Below are 20,787 nucleotides of genomic sequence, written 5' to 3' on the forward strand. Positions count from 1 at the left end.
TCCTGATTTCCAATACAGTCCTCTTCCCTTTGAAACATGTTTCCTCTCCAGAGGAAGAGTAAATTCAATGACATCCTTGGAAGACACCACATATTGCAGTTTAGAACAAGAAGGAACATACGATGTTCCTCCTCACTCCTTTCTTAGAGTCAAGAAGAATGAAGTGTGGTCGACCAAGACCAGCATGGCATCGTTTGGGACCCACCCTTCCCAGAAAAATGAAAAAAAAAAAAAGAAAGAGCACTTCCTGTGCAGCATCCAAATAGTCATCGGAAAGGAAGATGAATGGTTGGTTCACGATTAGTACAGGGGACATCCATGCACACGCGTGCGTGCATACACACACACACACACACAGGCTCTGAGTTGCTCCATGGTAAGACTCTAGGTTTTCCTAAAGAGTCTTGTCTGGAAAACACACAACCAGAGATAGAATCTCCTGTGAATACTGGACGATGCTGGGGAAACAGATCTTTTACATGGTGTGTGGCTGTCTTCCCACCACCCTTGGCACTGGTCAACGTGCAATGCAAGGTCCAACCAACAGAAAAGGAGGCTGAAAATCAGTGAGAACCTTTACCAAGTTCTTCACCGAAAAGTGTAGGTCCTCCACAATTGAAGCTCATCCAAGGGAGAAAATGAGCTTCCAATGGCTTTAGTATTACTACTTCCAGGGCTCTTTTCTTGAACTCCATAGTTTCAGAGAGAACATGCATATTCCAGATTCAAAGGAAAGTATGGTTCTTTTGGGAAGTAAGCTTCTTTCTTTCCTTCCTTCCTCCTACCCTCACTTCCTTCCTTCCTTCCAGCTAGTTTTCTCTCCCCACCTGCCCTCCTTCCTGAAGCACACTCTGGCCACGGAATAAGGACCACTGAAGAGTCCCTGCTCATGGCTATCAGCGCCACCTTCCCAGACTCTCAGAGGATCCAGTTCCCACGGCTCCCAGTGAGAAGCCACACCTCCCAGCCGTCCCAGGGTCACGCCGCCCTCCACACGGGCTCGGCCCAAGGGTCCGCAGCTGTGCAGAGCTTTCCAGAAAAGCCACCAAACCGAGGCCCCGGCAGTCCATTTAGTTACATTTTCCGTCCTAAGAGAAACTAAAGGACAGATTTTTAACAGAGGATATTCTGCATGGTCAAGATAAGCGGTCATTTACTGAAGAACCAATTTCTGGTTCCACCCTGTATGAGAAGCTCTAAGGGAATAAGAATTAAAAAGATGACTCTTCAGACAAGTGGCCTCACTTTATCACAGAAGGGAGCTCTGGCTTCCTGGCAGAATCAGACGCTGACATCCCTTCTTTCTGCCCCCATGTCCCCGTAAGGATACAATTAGGCATATATATTAGATGTTCCAGCCGAAGTAATCTCTTTAGGCAGTTCTCACATGGAAAGTGTGTGTAAACCGCAAGGCACTGTTTAGACAGCAGCCTCGTGGCCTCACAACAGAAATTCTGCTGGTGCAGGCCTGGGGTGACCTTAGAAAACTGCCTTTTGCATAAGGGTCCCAGGTGATCCTGAGGCAGCTGTTTCTTACCCTGAGTTACAACTAGAAGCACCCAGTGAGAAAGTGACACAGAATTCCTGTTTCAAACAGAGAGAGGAGCAGGGAATTGGCTTCAGGCAAGATAGCGGAGCAGGGACCCAGCTTGCCCTCCCATTTGAAACAACTAAAAAGAAAAAAGAAAGGAAAAAACAGATAAAATATCTGTACATTGATTTTCTAGAGCCAGGGCATTATTGTAAGGACAGTGAGCCACGGGGGGCACCTTGAGTTTCAGGCCACGGAGCAGAGAGGAGCCTGACAGGTGGGTCCTGGTGACCACCTGAGTTGAGGAGACAGAAGCGAGAGGCAAAGAGGCTGGAGGTGTCAGGACAGGGTGCAGGAGGGCCACCTGCGGGGTGCCCTGGAGTCTCCAGCTGCAGGTGACTGGTGCACGTGGGTGAGGAACACAGAGGCCAGGAACAAGGCATCAGAAAGGAAGACAGGGATGAGCTCTGCTCCCACGGCTGGGAATGACGCCCAGTCCCACCTACTAGACGGGAAAACCTCAGCATTCACATGTCGGGTAGAACACTCAGAAGAATCTTGCCTCAGTAGCTGAGAATAATGAATCCTAGACTAAACACTGCTGCGGTCCTAACAACTGAAGAGCAAGGTTCAAAAGGATCAAATGGATTTTACGCAATTTAACTGTGTCATACGTAGGAATAACAAGTGGTGAGTTTTATTATGAAGCAAATAACCCACATGGTCAAAGTGGGATCTAACGATTTTATTTCGTTTCCTCTCATACCTCTTTTTCACATTATGGTGTACCATTTTCTTTAAAAGATCTAAACAAAAACATTGTTATTTAAAGACAAGTTTGTCTTTGTGCAGTTTAAGGGCTGCATCCTTGGACCTCGAATGCACTTTGATTTCGAGATGCAGCGCCCAGGCCTCTCCGTTAGGGGGTTCTGTGAGACTGAGAAATGTGACACGAGAGCTCTAAAAATAGACTGTAATTCTGTATGAGAGAACACGTGCTAGCAGCCCGTTTCATCTCTTTCGCCCCAAGAGCCTGTGAGCACAACAAAAAGTACTGCTGAGACAAATGAGTCCTGGCAGAGAACAAATAATGTCCCTCAGTATCATTCCCTTCCGTTCATTCCAATCCACAGGCATTGAGTGTGGTTACCTGTCACCAGTCCTGGCCGGGAGATTTCAAGATGACTAAAGGCACAGCTTTTGAAAAATGAGTGAAAGTGTACATGTGACCCCAAAATGATTTCTCTCTCGCCCTCATTATATATGACACTTCTTTGTCAAATGACATTTAATTGAATCTAGGGCTGTTGGGGAGAAAAACATTCAAGAACTGAGCTGGGGATTGGATAACAAATAGGCTTCATTTATTCCAAAAGTTTCCTGACCTGGAAATCGGTATTTCGTGAGAAATTCCTTCTGGCACCACTTGGGTCCTAACTCCTGACTTCTCCATGGGGTCCCTGGGTCCGGGAGCACTGTCTGCAGACATTACCCTCACATGACCCACGAGCATCTGGGAATCCCGAGAAGAACAGGTCTGGTGCCTGTGAAGTTGGCCAGAATGTGAAGCTCCATGAATCTCCATCCTTCATATGGGACAGAGGACTTCAGTCCCTTTTCTGATTCAGCTAGGCAACTCAGTCCACTGGAGAGTATTTTCAGATACTGCTGTTCCCTCTCAAACACACACACACAAACACACCTTTCTGGTCACTTTTTAGATTTCCCATATTCTTAAGAACTCATATTGCAATGATCATTTCTGAAGATCTTTAGAACTGTCACACTACCTCCGGAGAAAATACATCATTTCATGCTATTTGAGACTTTAAGTCCACAGGAACTGGAAATTGAAGCCAAACAATATTTTACAGAAAGTTTGCAGTGTCAACATCCCATAGGGACAGACCTTTTAAAAAGGGGATTTGTAATCACCTAACTTGTCACCTCGCAACCGGGACAGACAGCTGCTTCACCCATCGCACCTATAAATACGCTTTGGCGGGGAGCCCGCACAGCCCCGTCATTCTCGGCTGGTGACTAACGGTCTCGTGTTCTCTGTTGCTGGTGAACATCTGTTGATGTTAACTCCTGACGAATTTTTCTTAGAAAGGTCAATCAGTCTCCAGTTACAGATCTGGACGTTTCTTAGCACGATGTGTTAGAATTGTTTTTAATCCTGCGGGTAACGTGACGTGTTCCTCTGAGTGCGTGCGTGTTTGCGTGCCAGCGTCTGCAGGCAGAGAGACAACCTAAAAACAGGGATGTGTTTCCCTGCACAAACACTCAGATTTAGAACCATGACAAAGCAAATAGGATATGTCAACTGGAGGATTAGATAAGCAAACAGGAGATTAAGAAATTTCATAGCACTCAATTTGAAGTCTTCACTTTCTCAGACCACTGTACCACATGAACAACTTAACTTCTCCCCGGGGCCAGGGGACCAGGAGGCACCATCTGAGTGTCAGCTCCTTCTGCCCTGAGAGGCGTCTGCAGCCCGGGGAGGGTGTGCAGAGGTTGATGCCCTCCCTCCGGGCAACTTAGTGTTTTATTTGGAGTGCTTTCTCTTTTTTTTTTTATACACCAAGTTTCAAATGAATTGGCGATCAGTCACTTTGTGAAATGTCCCTTTCTCCCTCTCTTTTTAGCCTCGGCACTGGCACGTCCTTGGAGCAGAGATCATCCCCACCGAGATGACCTGGAAGCCTGGCACTCAACCGCCCCTCAGGTTATTTCTTCTATTATTCTAGTTTCTATGAACAGATGCCAGTAGAAGTTATTTTCCAGCCTTTTCAACTTTGTTAACGTCTCCACAAGTAGATTTTCATAAGCCCAGGGCATGAACAATTTAAATTCCATTACTAGCTCCAAACAGGCACCTCCTGGAAACCTGCAGGGGATTAAACATCTTTTCATTTGTGGAAGCAGGGGTTTATTTCAGTCACTAGCCCTGAGGGAAGAAAAGGTTTCTCCTTTATCCCTGAAGGTCAAGTAATATCTGAGAATCAGGAAACATTCTTCAAGGAAAATAAGAAATTGTTATCATGATGCAAGTTGGCTAATTTGGATATACGCCTTTCTTTGCATTCTGCTTGGGATCCACAATTTCCAAGCAAGTAGGATCCAGGATTTACTGTAATTGGAATCAAAAGGAAGTGTCTCCTTCCTGCTTTTTCTACCTTGACCTAGTTACATGAAACTTAAGCTTCTGAAACAATATGTGTTTCTTACAGTGCAAAATTCTTCATTAACAATATAGTTTCTCATTTTGGTTTTTTAGAGACCTTACTCATTGTACTGGGCCAAAGTAGGTATACACAACCCAGACAGATGAAATGATAATCAAGCTCCTCCAAAGTGCTTTTTTCATGAAGGCCAATTAAAATTCATTTTGCTGGGAGAATCTGTTGTCAGTCTTTGTGATAAAGGGGGTATCCTGGACTACGGCAAACCTGGAGTCAGTGACTATCAGTCATTGGGATATTTATTTAAAATGCTACAATGTTCAGTCATGGGCTGCAGTCCCACCTTAGCCCCTTTAAATAGCGCATCTCCCCTTTATCTTCCTTTATAAGCCGGTGAATGATGTTGGTGGCTCTTAAAGGAACATACCCTTGCCAAGAGGATCACTGTTATCAGTCATAAAAAAACGAGAATTGCATTACAATGTCTGAACACCTGTTATATTGGCCATTGGCCTCCCTCAAAAGAAGATTTTAATAATAAGCTACTGTGTGTATATTGTATGTTTTAATGGTAAATTAGTGCAACACCATACTTCAGAACAGCATGCCCGGAAATGGGTATGTATTTGGGGGTGGAGGTGGGGGACAAACTGGAAAGGAATAGTGAGGGAGAAGGGAGACACGGCTGTGGGCACATGTCACCGAGGAGGTGTCTGTGGCCCAGGGAGAGTGTGCAGTGAGTTGATGCTGTGGAGTGAGGACAAATATCAAAAGAAGTCATTATTTCTCCTAGTGATAGTCTCTTTAGGAAAACAAAATTATAAAAACTAATTAATAGAGCCTGTCAGATTTAGAGAGAGAGTTTACAGAGGAATGCATTTCCCCTCCTTTCTCACATGCACAAAAGAGCATTAAGATTTGGCGGATAAAGAACCACAATAATCGTCACTGTGCGTTGTACACATGGAGACGGAAGGGATTCCTGAATTCACTTTTATTTAACGTAACATCTAACATTTTATTTCCATTCACATTAGGAATTTGCTCAGAAAGACTTACTCTTAAAAATTAGTATCCCTTGTGACATGTAGTTCAGTGCAAAGAAGTGAGATGTGATGGGTCTAGGCTAAACCTTATTACGCTAGTGGGTCAACTGCCCGCCATCTCCTCCGTCCCCCTTCGTTTTTACCTGTTGCAAGTACTCCACTGTCTGCCTCTAGAGTTCAAGTCTCTGTCAGTGGTGTCCGGGAGAAGCCAATGGCTGCCACATGTGCTTTGTGTGTGGGGGTAAACGGCGAAGCCAGCATACTGGAGACCATCTGCTTGCCCAATATTCTAGCCATTTCCAGGAAGTCTCCTTCACTCAATCAGGTATCACAGGAAAGGGGGCTGTGTGTCCACACCTCCCACGGCTGCCTCGGGCACAATGCTATATCCAAACCCCTTACTCCTCTCACTCTAGGTCATTGTTTACTAGATTGGCTAGTCGGTAAAATTTTAAATGCCTTCTTGTTTTATACACATACAGAGTTTATTAGTATTCCATGTTTTGCTTGTACTCTATTTTAGGGGAGCAAAACTTGCCATCCCCTAATTGTCTCTTTGGCATGGGATTATTTTGAGCTAAAAGCAATCAAGGCCCAGAAAACTCAAGAAGAAACTTTGACCTTCCCCCCAACAGCCTAAAAGAATTTAGATAGAGGGTCTGTTCCAGGAAAAGAGCCATCACCAGAGAAATCTGCAAAGAACACGGGCTAAGTGTGGTGGGGGAGACTCAGCAGGCCTAGAGATGAGTCCACTCTGTGTCCTGTTGTTTCCTCCCAGCCCAGCAAATATTTATTTACCAAACATTTGCTTTTCTATCTCCATGTCAATGGCCTTCCTTGCCTTTGAAGTCTCAAACCACTGCCTTCAACATCCTCTTCTGTCTTTAGCTGAAGATGGTAGTTAAGGTGAGGGTTTTGGCCATCCTGGTGAGTCACTCAGCTCTCCTGGGTCTCTCCCAGGTATACATATTAATAAACTTTGGTTTGATTTTCTCCTGTTCATCTGTCTCACGCCAACTTAATTCTTAGACCAGCCAGAAGAACCTAGAAGGGTAGAGGAAAATTTCTTCCTCCTGGGCAGTATAATTTAGTTACATGAAATAGACTTTATAAGAGCCTATAGAAAGATGAGCTAGCTCTTTGATCAACCTCAGTCATTTACTTTCCCTCTGTGAGAACCATCCAGAACCACAAGGACAAAACTACTGTGACATGGCATTTAATTGGGCCTGGACATTCCAAGAGTTGTCCCCACCCAGATAAGTAAGTCAACTAAGTGGTGCTAAACATTCTACCTTGAGCTCCTTGGGAGATCATCATCCTAGGTGAGAGCCATAAAGGTAAGGAGTCTTCAGGGAACTGATCACAGCCAAAACGGAACCAATGGGGCCAGATGGTCAAAGAAACCACTTATAATTAAACAACACAATGACTATTTTAAACAAAGATGCACTGAAAGACAGAGATATCTTTTCATCATTGTCTTGAAAGATATTCTATTTTTACATTGTATTTTGATCAGAACTGAATTTTTTATACACATTCTTCTCTCTCTTTTTTTTCCTAACTCAATTTACCATAATGTATTTTCAAGAAATGGAAAAATGGCTCATCAAAATGTTGGGTTCTAGAAAAGGTAATTGTTTTTAAAGACAGATATAAGCCTTTGCTTCTCTTCTCATAAACAAAGGCTTATACCTTCTAATCTATGTAATCGTTAACAGAACTGTCCAGTACAAACATGGTTTGAGTAATCCCTGTACACACTGTAGCCAACAGACACCCCAGACGCTAAGCATATGACTAGAGGTCTTCAAAGTTAAGTTCACTTTGAATATATAGCCAGAGAGGCCAGGAGTGAATCAACACTGTGAATTCTGTCATGAATCAACTCTTTGGAATCATTAAGCAAATCAAATTAATGTTCTTTTAACGAATTATGCTAAAGAGTGCAGGGATATAATAATGCACAGATCAGTGGCATCGTGACCACAGAAGTCACAGGGAGGCTATGTGGAGGTCTGACTAGTCCACAGGAGGAATTCAGGTTTCTCAAGTCTATAAAATTAAGGAGCTGAATCAGCTCAGATATTAACTGTTTTTGCTAATGGCTCCCTTCTAAATATCTCAGGTATTCAGAGGGTCCATGGGCCCTGGGTTGAGTACAATGACAGCTCTTGCTCAAGGATTTTATACTCCATTCACATGTTTGCTTGAAACGCTGAATTTGGCAAAACTCTAACGATACCCTCTACTTTTATGAAATAAACATTTATTTTCTCCTATGAAGAAGAGATTCAGAAAGGGACACTAACTTGAGAGACGAACACTTAAAGCTGGCAACATCCCCTAACACATCCCTGGTGACGCTGATGGGAAACAGAACCGCAGACAGCAGCTCTCAGTGACACTTCACGTCCTGATGTCAAAGTGTCAGCTCTCGGGACCGGAGAGGTTCCCAGCAAATGGGCCTCTCATTAAGCTGAGAAGGCCCAGGCTACTTCCATTTTCTGAGGCTGTGAGGCTCTTAAAGATGTAATATATCAATGCTTGTGGTCCTGTAATGGAGGAACTGAAAGCCATATGAGGAATTCCATCTTTCCTTTCCATCCGATTGCTGATTTCCGGCCCTGGGGACTACAAGGCCAGTGCAGACGCCCATCTGGCCTGCCTTCTGCGGGCTCAGTCAGCTGGATCCGCGCCGGTGGCCTCGACACTGCAACCTTCGTGATTTGTTACCTTTCTTCGCTAAGGCACTAAAACATAAAAGTAGGGATTCTGTGCTTGGTCAAAGCAGGGACCTATGATTTCACTGGAAACATGGACTGGGAGATCACAGAGATCGGGGTTAGGGTGTAAAAGCAAATTTACTGGAAACAGTGGGTGCTCCTAACTGTCAGGCCCTAATTACCTGGGAGGAATTAAACCTTCCTTTCTCAGATTTTTCATATGGGGTTTAAAAGAGCTATCATAGCCTACTTTATCTATTGCAAACAGTGATCACTTTAAGCTGCTCTTTCAGAATTAGATAACTTTTCTATTCCCTTATCTGGGCTGGTATAGGTTACTAATTCTAAACCATATTAATGAGAAGTCAGTATGAAGATTCTTAGCCTCACAGTATAACTTGAATATTGTTGACGGAAGACTAACAAACCAAGCAGTACACTCTTGGGGCAGTCAACTCATTCCAAAAAAATTAACTTACATATACATGTTGTGGGAGTTACAAAATTGCCAACTGAGTTAGGACTTGGAAGAAAGATTAGTGTTCTTGCATAAAACACACCCCCATGAATTAGCCATGATTTCTAATTGTATTTATTTAAAGAGGTGCAAGAATTTAACGACAAGTCGAACCACCCACATAAAGGATCATTCTAAATGTTTACACCTATTCTCCACCAAACTTTCTAGTTGTTTGGCCACTTTTTCAAAAAAGTAGCTCTTACTCATTCTCTCTAATACGTTCAACTTAGTTTTCATAGAGGTAAACAGCTCTGTGTATTAAGATATAAGTTTGCCTACTGTATCAAATGTCAAAGTGACAGGGGTTTAAGAAAGAGAGCACTTCTTTTCTCCCTCTTGCACCCAGCAGAGCATTGTGGTCCAGCGCTGTTATGGGATCTCTGTAATGTTGTAGACCCAGGCTCTTTCCATCTTGCTGCTCAGATGCTCTCAATATCCCACTTCCATCCCACAGTCCACTGCAGCCAGCAGGGAGGGGAAAAAGGGAACAGCGGACACTTCCTCTCCCTTTGAAGTCATGGCCTGCAATCTGTGTGCAGAGCTTCCACCCACCTCCCACTGGCCAGAACGCAGTCACATGGCCGTGTCTGATGCAAGAGAGTCTAGGAAATGTAACTCAATTGCTGGTGGCCATCGTCCAGCTGAAACTTGAGATTCTATCACCAAAGGAAGAGAAGTCGGGTATTCGGGAACAACCAGGAGAATCTCCCACAGCAATACTCCTTTTGATCTCTTATTTCATCAGGTTACATAATTTACAGTTAAAATTATGCAATTACAATAGCACCAACAGCGGGCATTAAGGTATTTGAGAATAAACACACTGACTCAGTAAGCACACAACTCAGATGGTGGAAGCAGTCATAAACCAGAGCAGGCAGACAACCGTGGTCTGCAAAGGGCCAGGCAGCAGGTATTCTCAGCTCTGTTGGCCGCTCAGTCCGTCCATTCAGCTCTACCACTACAGCACAAAGGCTGCCGCTGACCGACATGCAAATGGGAGAGCACGAGCGTTCCAATAAAATCTGAGTTACAAGAGCGGGCTGTGGGGTGGATTTGGCCTCTGGGCTGCACCAGCTTGCTAGGTTCAGGGTGCCATGGGCTTCACGCGGCCCTACTGTAGTGATGGGCATCAGTGATTAGCCCAGCCGGCTGCCCGGGAACCACCCGGAGAGCTTCTAGTCTAAGGACCCCTCCCACTTATTGTGCATGTTCCAAGTGCTAGCAACTACATCGGGAACTTTATACTAATTCCTCGCATCCTCACACACTCTGACAAGGTAGGTAAAAAGCCCCCATGTTCCAGATGAGAAAGCAGACACAGCCAAGAAGTCGCAGCACCAGGACAGGAACCCAGGACTTTCCAGACCCAACCCAGCAGCCTCCCAAGCCCGCGGTTAGAAAAACAGTCCTTTTGCCAATAATATATGAAATAAAAGCACTCCATTTCTTGTCGTAGTACTGGGGAAACTGTTGTTTGCCAGATGTGACTTGTCAAGTATTTCAATGAGAAAGACTTCCTCTGACCTTAAAACAGTCCTTGTCCTAGAAGTTTATCCAGGTTTCAGCAAAAGGCATCTAACCTTTAGATTTTCCCTGGGTAAAGCTGCTAAGGTCTCAAGCTTCAGAGCACCGGTAACTGCTGGAGGGGCAAAGTCAAGGTGCCATCAGTAACCCTGCAAACTTGGAGGGTCTTTCAAAGTTTATCTAAATAAACGAAGTCTATTTCCCAACCCCTCCATCTCCCCCGCCCCCAACTCCTCACCCGGGTGCAGTGGGCCCCACTCACATGACCACTCCACCTCCCCAAGCACGGCAGACCACACTAACTCATCACAACACTCTTTCCAGAACCTTCCTGATGAGGCCTCACAATCCAGTCAAAGTTCCAAGCACCATTTCCAGTTTACCGGAGTTGGCACGGAAAAAATGAAGTCATTTACCATCAAACCCTCAGCACCCTCAACGCTTACCGTACGGAACAGACCGCCTCCCCCTTTCCCCTCCGCGGTGCCCGAAAAAGGGATTATCAGTTACTTCCCTTAGTATTGCTGCCAAGGTTTGTCCTATCTTAGTTTACTGAGCCAATCTCTTCTTGTTTCCGCAAGCAGGTCATTAATTCTAGGTTTATAATCTCCTTTTGTGCGTGTTCCTTTTATAACAAAATCTACACCTCTAAATCTTGCTTCATACAAACAAATATGCTTCTAAGTACTACCAAATGGGGAAACTATGACTATTTAGAGTCTGTGTTCAGTTTAATCACTTTGGAAGGAAAGTTACCCACCACTTCTGCTGCACGGCTACTCCAGAAACATGCAGTTAATTTCTTAAAGAAGGGAGTTCAAACAGACTCAGGCCACCTAATCAGTGAGTCCTGATAGAATGCTCTGAGGAGAAGACATTAGTAATTTCCAAAAATACACAAGCACATTTGTAAGCCCCTCATCTTATCCAAAGATGGAGTCTGTCAGTGTCGTTTCTACGGGCTTAATGTGAAGATGCACCACAGACAGATGGGTTTGCTTTCCTTCCAAAACTCAAGTGCTTGCTTACAGACCCACCGAAACACCACCGTGAGATGTCACTTCCTGAGTCACAGAATCACAGTGGTACGCAGCTGCCTGTTCCGTTTACAGCTGGCAAGGAGGCCACAGCGCAGTGGCAATTACCGCGGGACACTCCTTAAGCCCCACAAGCGGTTATCTGCCCGGCTCTGGAGCCGCGGTCTCCACCCTGGGCACACAGCAACCCGCCACAAGTCACAGGTACCCGGGAGAGGAGGCATCCGGGGGTCGAGCCTCTCCCACACCTCTTCCCACGTCAGGCCCTCACGACTGCAGCCCCCGCCTTCCGAGGCGAGGACTCTGCCGTCTGGCGATCCCTCCTCAGACACCGTGGAGGCCACAGAGCGACATCTTCAACAGCCCTCGGTGGCGTTTACCCAGTGGGTGTCAATCACACCCAGGGCAAGCCGACCCTCTGAAAATGAGGCCGGGGGTGGGAGTGCGGAGCCAGGAGGAGGTGTGATCCGGCCTGAAAGACTCACAGGAGCCTCCTTCTAAGGGTAACAGACTGTCCTGAGCTCACCTGACCTGTGTGTGTCCCCCAGGAACAGCCAGGACACCCCCTGCCCCACTGTTCCCGGACGTCTGCACCAGGACACTTTGTGCTCTAAATGGACTGCCTTGTGTTGCTACATCCAGGTTTGCCCCTTGTCTCTGCCAATTTGGGATCAACAGGTGGCAGGTACCATGAGTGAGAGAAGGCACTTCCTGGTGGGAAGGTACCAGGGGAGCACTGAGGTTAGAGAGAGAGTGGATGAATGAGAGGATGAGAGAGAAATGGGGGGGAAAACAAAAAACAAATAAACAAACAAACAAAAAACCACACGGGGCGCAGCAGCTCAGGGAGAGTCATCCTGCTGGATCATCTCACCCACAGAAAACACTGGATGAGATGACACTGCTCTGGCCCACGAGCCAGAAGCCAGGACTCCCCCAGGAGCTCATTTTTATTTTCCTACTCAGAGTTCACTGGTGGTTTCACAAGAACAGCTAAAGAAGCATAAACAGACTTTTAACCCACTTCTGCCTGAAGGTCTTTACTCCAAGTATCCTGTGGATACTCAGCTCACTGTCGGATGCATTGGACAGACATTCTCATTCCCCTACGAAGGGGTAAATGCTCTCGCTCAGCACAGGTCGTTGGCGTGATACCCATGCTCACTTGGGTTAAATCAATCCCAGGAAGGATCAAAACAACGTGAACCAAACACGCACCCCTTGTGGCCCTATCCAAACAGGAAGAGCACACACACCATCTAGACCAGACCAACCAGGAGTGCCCCAATTCCGCACGCACCCCCGTGCAAATGCAGACTTGAGAACAGCACTTACAGCTGATCCTTTTTATCTGTGCATGTGTCTACCTGGGTGAACAGGTACAGGGAAATATCTAGAAGGGCATTCATCAAAGGGTTGACTGATTATATAAGGACTGGAGGCTTGGGGGTAATTTGTACTTTTTGCACTTTTATTTATTTTTAATATTTAACAATGAATTATATGTTAAATATTAACATATTTAACACTTTCACAAAGAGAATAAAGCCACCAAGAAAAGACCACCATCTAAAGAGAGTCAATGACCACCCATGCTGAGCAGCCTCCTTGTATATCACGACCGGCAATTGGATATTCACAAGGATTAGACCACAGGTGGTCGGGATGTTTTCACTCAAACGTGACCTATTCTATATTGCTTAAGGAAGTGTACAACTTAATTAAATATTAACTATTTCTGAGCACTTATAATGAGCCATTCACTAAGCTAAATATTTAATGTAGATTACCGTATTTATAAGACAAACCTATAAAGGAAGTATTATTGTCTTCATTTTATGGAAAACAAAATGAAATTCAGAGAGGCCACCTAACTAGTCAGTGGTGAGGCTGGGATTTGCAGGCAGGATTGGGAACAGCTTTGCATCCCTCCACAGACCATGTCTGCAGTCACTCTACGGAACAGTCGAAATAGTTAAGTGTTTCATCTAAAGAAGTGAGCTTCAACTAACGAGGAAGTTATTCTGTATATATAAGTATATTCATCAAGAGACTAGATCACTGGAGTGTTCCTCTGTTAGGAAGAGATGTCACTGGTTTGCAATTTTTCTAAGAGCAGGAGAGGGAGCCAAACCCAAACGTTTTACTATGTAACCTTTCCAATGATAACTGACAAAAGTTCATAAAAACAAATAGTAGGTGAACATTTTTTCTCATTCTGGTAGTTTTAAAATAAAGCCTGCAAGTTCGATGACATTCTTCCCAAGAATAAGTGGGGTTCATGTCCTCTCCCCTCAAACCTGGGTTCTTCTACTGTTTGACCAAGAGGACATGGTAGACCTGATGCTTGGCCAGTTTCTGGACCCAGGCCTGTAACTGGCAGCTCATACTTCACGCCCTCTGATCCAATCATCCCCTTAATGAGTAAAATTAAAGTGGTATCTCTCACTCTCATTTATGTGGCAAAATAATTTTGAATAACAGAGGAATATTAATATATGTGGAAAAATCTAAAGGATAGAATATTTTGCAGGCATTAAAAATGCATCCAAAATGTTTAATGTCATTGGGAAATTCTTATGAGAGAAAAAAAAAGCAGGGTACAAAATTGTACATATTCTACATAATTATTGTAACTTTGCCAAGAAAATCTGTCCAAAGAAGTACTAGAGGAAACATAACGATCTTTTTTTTTTTTTAGGGGAGTAAGATTCCAATTCATCCTCTCTTCTTTATATTCATTTTTCTCTGTACTATTTTTGTTTCTCCAAATAAAGAGTTGTAACATGTTTTAGTGGGAGGACACCACTGTGTATGAGATTGGCCCCTCAGGTAAGCTCGTGGCCTCACATACCTTCTGTGGGACTCAAGATTTCCAGTGAGGAGACACCAAGCAGACCTGGACACAGGTTTGCCCCTGAAGGGACAAAGTCTGGAAAGAAGGACAGCCTGCAGGAGTGGGCTGTCCCTCTGGCAGGACAGCTTCTCTTGGCTGTCCTGGGACACCCTTTTTGTGGCCCACCATACAGCAGCTGCAGCCCTCCTTGGCACTGGAAACCAAAGAGGCCTTCATCAGACTGTAGGGATGGCAAAGAATTAGTCACCCTGTGTTTATAAGAAATGAGCTTTCACAGGGCTTGATTACCAGAGCTCACCGGGCAGCCGTGAGGGTTTGGGAAGCGCGTTGCTTGCTCCCTGGTGGTTAAGATATTTCACACTAAACAAACTCTCTCGCGACAAGGACAGACTGCATTGTTCTCCGTTTTCTTAATCAATTCCAAATATTAGCCCAGCTGGATCAAAGTAGGATTTCAAAAGTGGTAAACACTGTCTACGCCCGAGAGCTATTTCCCACAACTCTGTTGGAGGGTGAAAGAAAAATAAATCATTAATTTCTGTGACAAACCTCTACTTTGGGAATAACATAAATGAAGAAGATGGAGCACAGTTAGAATTAAACGCTCACTCTTGCATCACTTGTGTGCTGGGGCTGGCCCCTGCAGGTTCACAAGAACCAGTTTCGAGCATCTCTTCCAAACCCCACTTTCATAGGTGGCTTGAAATGGACCACAGCGGGAGTATTTACAACAGAGGAATCAAGGAATGCTGAAGATCAGAGAGCCGGTTGTTCAGTATCTACCAACACACCACTGCCTACAAGGCCCAAGAAGGGGTTCCCCTACCTCTCTCATTCACCTCCAGACACCCCCTCCTTTCTCCTCACGTCCCAACCTGACCAGACGGACTTTCTGAGCATCAAGCGCACGGAGTGCATGACCACCACACAACTGCCATAGAAGGCGTGTCTAACTGCACAGGTGCAGGGGTCAGCTGCCTGCCTTCAAACAGCTACTCCTTTACTTACTGGCTGTGTGAACCCTGTTTATTCACTTCACCTCTCTGTGCCTATTTCAAAACCAATGGCAACATGAGGACTTTTGCAGGCATAAGAGAGCTGAAATACGTGGGGACCCACCTCAGCTGAAGGTCCAGGCACACAGAGCTGGGGCGTGCTGGTCAGACTTCTTTGTGAGGCTTTTCTTAGCCTCACTGTATATTTTAAAGAAATAGTATTCATCAACAAGGAAAAATTAAGCCTATAATTGGGCCAACCTGGATTATTAAAAACATCTAGCTTAAAGAATGTATTTAAACCAATTTCTTTTAAATCTTCCAAGAATAAAATTGCTAATGCCATTTGCAAATACTAAAGAGGCCACGTGCTTTTAGAAAGCTTTGGTTTTCTCAAATACAATAGCCCTGGGCATATCCAGAACCCAAATGTACAGCATCCTCCCCACTATGAGCAGAGCAGTCACGCCTGTGAGTAGCTGAGATTCCTACTACAGAGCTCCAGTTTTAGAGGCTCAGTGGCCTTTGGCAAACTTTTGAATCTTCACTATGTTATATGAAAAGTCAGATGGCCAACTTCACAGAGCCCTGCATTAGCAGCCAGCGGTTTGCTTCTGAAATGCTAAAACTGCACACTGTTCTTTTGGTAATAGTCTACTTAGCAGGAAATATTAAATCTGGGTAAAGCATAAGCAGATGCCTCTAAGCAATGTGGAAAACAACTGCTCTCTGCGGTTTCCAAGAGGGCATCCCCTCAGTGTCCTTTCCCCTGTCCCGTGGTTGGCAGGACACCAAGCCCATCCTTCCTCCCCATGGACTTCTGAGATCCTTGTCCAAAAAACCCACACCAGAGCCTGTCACACACTCAGAGCCCACATCGCTGGGCCAGACTCTCTGTCTGTTCTCTCTCTTACAAAGTAAAGCCCCTGATGTGAGTCCAAGTACCTAGGACAGGTCTACACCCCCACGTGGGGGACCCAGGTACCCGTCACCTGAGGAGTGATCCCAGACTACTCTGTGGCTTCCAGGATAGCAGCCCTTCTCCTTGGATTTTCTTGATGTGTCCTTCATACTGATTTCTGAAATGCTTATCCAGCTACTTCCCAACGTACAAACTCAAGTTATGCTCCTAAAGTTAGCAGCATTATCACACCTCAGAATCCACGTTTCCATGAGACGTTATAAATGGTGCTAAGATCCAATTCATGAGCGCACATATTACCTCGGTATGTCTCTCAAGTGTTTACTGAGGTGGCCCCACGGCCCTCAGCTGCTCGCTCAGGACCTCTCATACCCTGGAATGACATCCAGCCTCCGACCACGGCCTATGAGGCGCTGTGGGCCTGGCCACCCCCTTTCCTAGTCACGGCTCTCTTTTCCTGCCTTTCTGCTCCTAAGAGGCCGTCTCAGGATTTCCACCCAAGCCCAGTCCTCTCCATGCAACACACTCTCCTTACACCTCACACGACCAGCCGCTTCCAGTCTCAGCTGTGAGAGCACTTCTGCGGAGAGCACGTCTTAACTACTCTTCCAGGTAATTCCCCACATTACCATTTTTATTTTTATCTTTTCTGTCCTCTGATCAGAAATACTCTTTACTTATTTTTTTAACTTGTGCCGGCCTCCCCCATTCAGACTGTGTGCTCCTTGAGAGCGGAGGCCCAACCCATCACCCCATCACCAGGCACAGCCATTGGTTTGGATGCAGCTTGATAAACACATCCCAAATGAGCCAGGGGACGCGGGGACCTAGTTATCTTCTGTGGAAGTGCTGCTGAGATGAGACACATTCAGGGCCCGGTCTTGGAAGCCTAGGATGCTCCTGCTTCAGGGCAGCTGGAAGAGGCATCGCCTCACTTATCCACTCCACTCAGGCTGCTGGGGACATCTGAGGGCCTGCCCGCTGCCTTGAAGGTGGGATCCGAAATGAGGTGGGATGAAGAAGCAGACGTCTGGCCTGGGTATAATTTTCCTCGCATTTCTGGATCCTGTCTGCTTCCCGGGTCGCTGCCTCTACTTTCTTCTTCTTCGGCACCGGATGCTGCCTGCTTGGGCTTCTGCCTTCCTGATCTGGCATAGGAATGGCATTTGGGGGGGAGGGCAGGGGAAATTAAGTTTATTTATTTATTTAACGGACTTACTGGGGATCGAACCCATGACCTCGTGCATGCTAGGCATGTGCTGTACCACTGAGCAGCCTCCTCCCCTCCCCTCCCCTCCTCTCCATGGCATTCTTTCACACCCTCTCCCCTCATCTGCTGACCCCGACACTGGCACAAAGTCTTCGGAGCGTCTTACCAAGAGTGTTCACTATTGGCAACAAGATAAACGGCCAGGAGGAGGGGCTCTCCTCTGCTTCCCTCCCCGCCCCCACCCCCCAGCTGTGTTCACGCTCATCCATTTGGTGAATATGAAACCGTGTGTCAGAGACGCTGGACCACCGCGCAGGAGGCCGGCCATGCGGGCGGTGCGGGAAGCACAGTGCAGGTGCCCTAACGCAGCAGCCCAGTATTTGGTTCCCACTGATTAAACGCAGAGTTAGCTCGCGGCCAGTTACAGAGCAGTTTGGGTCAGCAGATTCCAGAACAGAACAGAAGTAACATGAAGAAGCCCGTATGTGAGCCTCAACCAGAACCTGCTACAATCGAGCTCCAAGAACACGTTCCGTCAGCAGATAGGAGACTCATAATAGTTACTTCTCTTTCAGGCGTGGCTTGCACAAGGGAGTTGTCCAGTGACATTTAATCTCAAATTTAGCAAGAGGAAAATTCCCTCACAAGCATGATATTTTACTTCTAGCCTGGCTCTAAACGCTCCCCCTGGCTGGGGTGCCGTTTCTAACTTCCTGCACAGATGGGGGAAAAACAAGCAAGTGCACGGGGCAAAGCAGATTCTATAGGAAATCACCAGCTGCTGAGAGCTGGGAGTTACCTCATCAGAATGAAAAAGTGGGGGCAGGGGTACCCTACTTCAAACGAGTGAGATGTTTCTCACTTTCAGCAAATGTATTTTTAGTTTCTGGTAATAATATTGATTAGATATGTGCCGATTTTATATACATACATCCATATATATTTTTATATATACATCTTATCTGTTTATCTTTTGTAACCAGTACAATATTCTTAGGAAAAAAACTGGTCTGTTTAGTTTACATCACAAACTGTTAGTTCAAAATATTTATAATTATCTATAATTAATTAACTTAATTACTCTTTAATTTAACTGTGATAATGTTATGTTTCATTAAGCAACCCTTATTACATTTTTGCCAAATCTCTCCCTTCAGCCTGTCCCCTAAATATAAAGTGGTTTAAAAATACACTCCATTCAACAAGTATTTATTAAAAGTACCTATTCAGTGCAAACATCTATGCAGAGAGTTGGTGGGAAAGCCATGATGTAAAGTGAAAAAGAGAAAGGCCTGCTTTCAGAAATGTTACAATGTCATGAGGGGACACATAAATACTGGTAGAGCCCCCATCATCTCAAACCCAAACTGACATTTAACCTTCTCTGAAAACGTTTTCTTAGCTATTTAATTAGTCCATGTCCTAACTCTAGGCACTTGTATGAACATCATCTTCAAGCAGTTGATTTAATGTTTCATTTTATATAGAAAGTTCTTTCGTTATTCAACGAAATGTGAACTTAACATCCCCTTTGATGGACTGGGAAGGAATCTGGAAGAAAATATAAACTAGGAAACTAAAGAGAAAAGTAGCTTTTAAGGAAACGATTACAACTGATTAGAGTCCACACACATACGCTATACAACCACGGCTGAAAAGGGATGCTCACACAAGGACGGAAAAATCACTGTAGTGTTCCTATTCCTTGAGAGTTACCAGTTTCCACTTTCTTTGACAATAAAACTGTCAATAACCTCTTGTTTTTTTTTTAAACAGCTTTCTTTCTACTTCATGTATATATCTCCAAATTTCAGTGACCCTAATTAGAATTCCAATGACACCAGTTCATACAAATTTTGTGAACACAGCAATGGGGCTAGAAATGGAAACTTTCAATGTGGACATAAGTTATGCTCATATTAATAGAAATAACTGCCTGCCTCCTTTCTCACCTCTATTGCCCCCTTCTTAGAGCCAGATTATTAATAAAAACTTCGATACAACTCATGTACTGCATATGGGAGCCCCTAGGATCACATTTTCAAAGGTAAAAACTGTGGTTAAAAAAATTATTGCAATAGTAAAATGGATATATTGGTCTAAGAGTTCACCTTTACAAATGTTCAACAAGTCTTTAAAATGCGAGCATTTTACAAAATGTTCACTAGCTTAGATTTCTAACAACTACCATCTAAATTTAAAACTCAAACATCAAGAAATTCAAGGAGACTTTACAGGGTGTAGGAGGAAACACTTTTTAATAATTTCAGGCCATCACTTCCTCATTCAAGAAAAACACTTAATAGCATATGTTTCTAAAAATATATTCAGTTAATTTTTTGTCTCTCTCTTCATGCTAAAGAAAACTCCATTTCTATTTTTTTAATTTTAATTTCAACTGCCTTTTATATTAGTCAATAATATTTTTTAAAAGATAATTAGTAAATGAAATAGACTCCAGAAAAAGTAAATATATATCATAATTACCTTTTGCCTGGTCCAAAGTCCTCACCTTCAGGCATTGCTGCCCTTTAAAGAAATAATAACAAAGTGGAGATGGTTTCTTCTCCTCGCTGACGGTGACTGTCAGGAGGGGGAATACCCCAGTAAGTCAAGTTCTTTCCTTTTGGGAGAAAAGCGCTCCTCCCTTACTCAGAAAGTAGGTGTTTACAAATGTCTGAAGCGCCTGCCTGCCTTGAATGAAGCTCAGAGCCGGGTTATCAGGACTGTCCCCTTCTAAAAATAAATAGGTCACCTCTTCCTCCTGGGACCGTGACAGGCAGCTGGGAGCAAGCACTGCCCGGCTGCCCAGCATTTTCTGCCCAGTCGTGTGAGAAGGTGTCACCACCCAGCGATTAACCTTTCCTGGGATGACTTCACCTAGACCAGCCTCCCCTTTCTCTTCCCCTTTTTTTTTCCTGGCATGACAGGGCACCCCACCGAAGGACGGCAGGGCTTGAAACTCAGCCTGGGCTATCAGATCTCCAGCTCACAGGAGGGGCTCGGGGGTGGAGATCAAGACGGGCAGCACCTGCCAGAGCCGAGAGGCGCGTCTGTGCTGGAAACGCACAGCCACTCAGCAAAAACATCCCTTACTTAACAACAACAACAAAAAGGGGTGGGGGGAGCAGTGAAAGAGGGAATGTCAATAAATAACTGTGTTTTTAGGGATACTGTTTTGCCAGAAAGTCTTTCTTTGGGTCATCTAGATGTCTCAACTCAGAA

The 20,787-nt window shown here is 44.9% G+C and overlaps 1 protein-coding gene across 2 annotated transcripts in view; it reads right to left on the minus strand.

The window, feature by feature from the left end:
- RETREG1 (reticulophagy regulator 1) overlaps positions 1–20,787 on the minus strand; it is a 121,657-nt gene that overhangs the window by 14,430 nt on the left and 86,440 nt on the right. The window contains exon 1 of one of the 2 annotated variants that reach the window (XM_010957270.3): positions 20,050–20,601. The exons of the other annotated variant lie outside the window; for it this stretch is intronic. Within the exon in view, the coding sequence (XP_010955572.1) occupies positions 20,050–20,084 (35 nt within the window). The 5' untranslated portion in view covers positions 20,085–20,601. Of the gene's footprint in view, positions 1–20,049; positions 20,602–20,787 lie in introns of those variants that run through there. 2 annotated transcript variants of the gene reach the window in all.

The sequence above is a fragment of the Camelus bactrianus genome, chromosome 3, assembly GCF_048773025.1.
Source record: "Camelus bactrianus isolate YW-2024 breed Bactrian camel chromosome 3, ASM4877302v1, whole genome shotgun sequence".
Lineage (NCBI taxonomy): Eukaryota > Metazoa > Chordata > Mammalia > Artiodactyla > Camelidae > Camelus > Camelus bactrianus.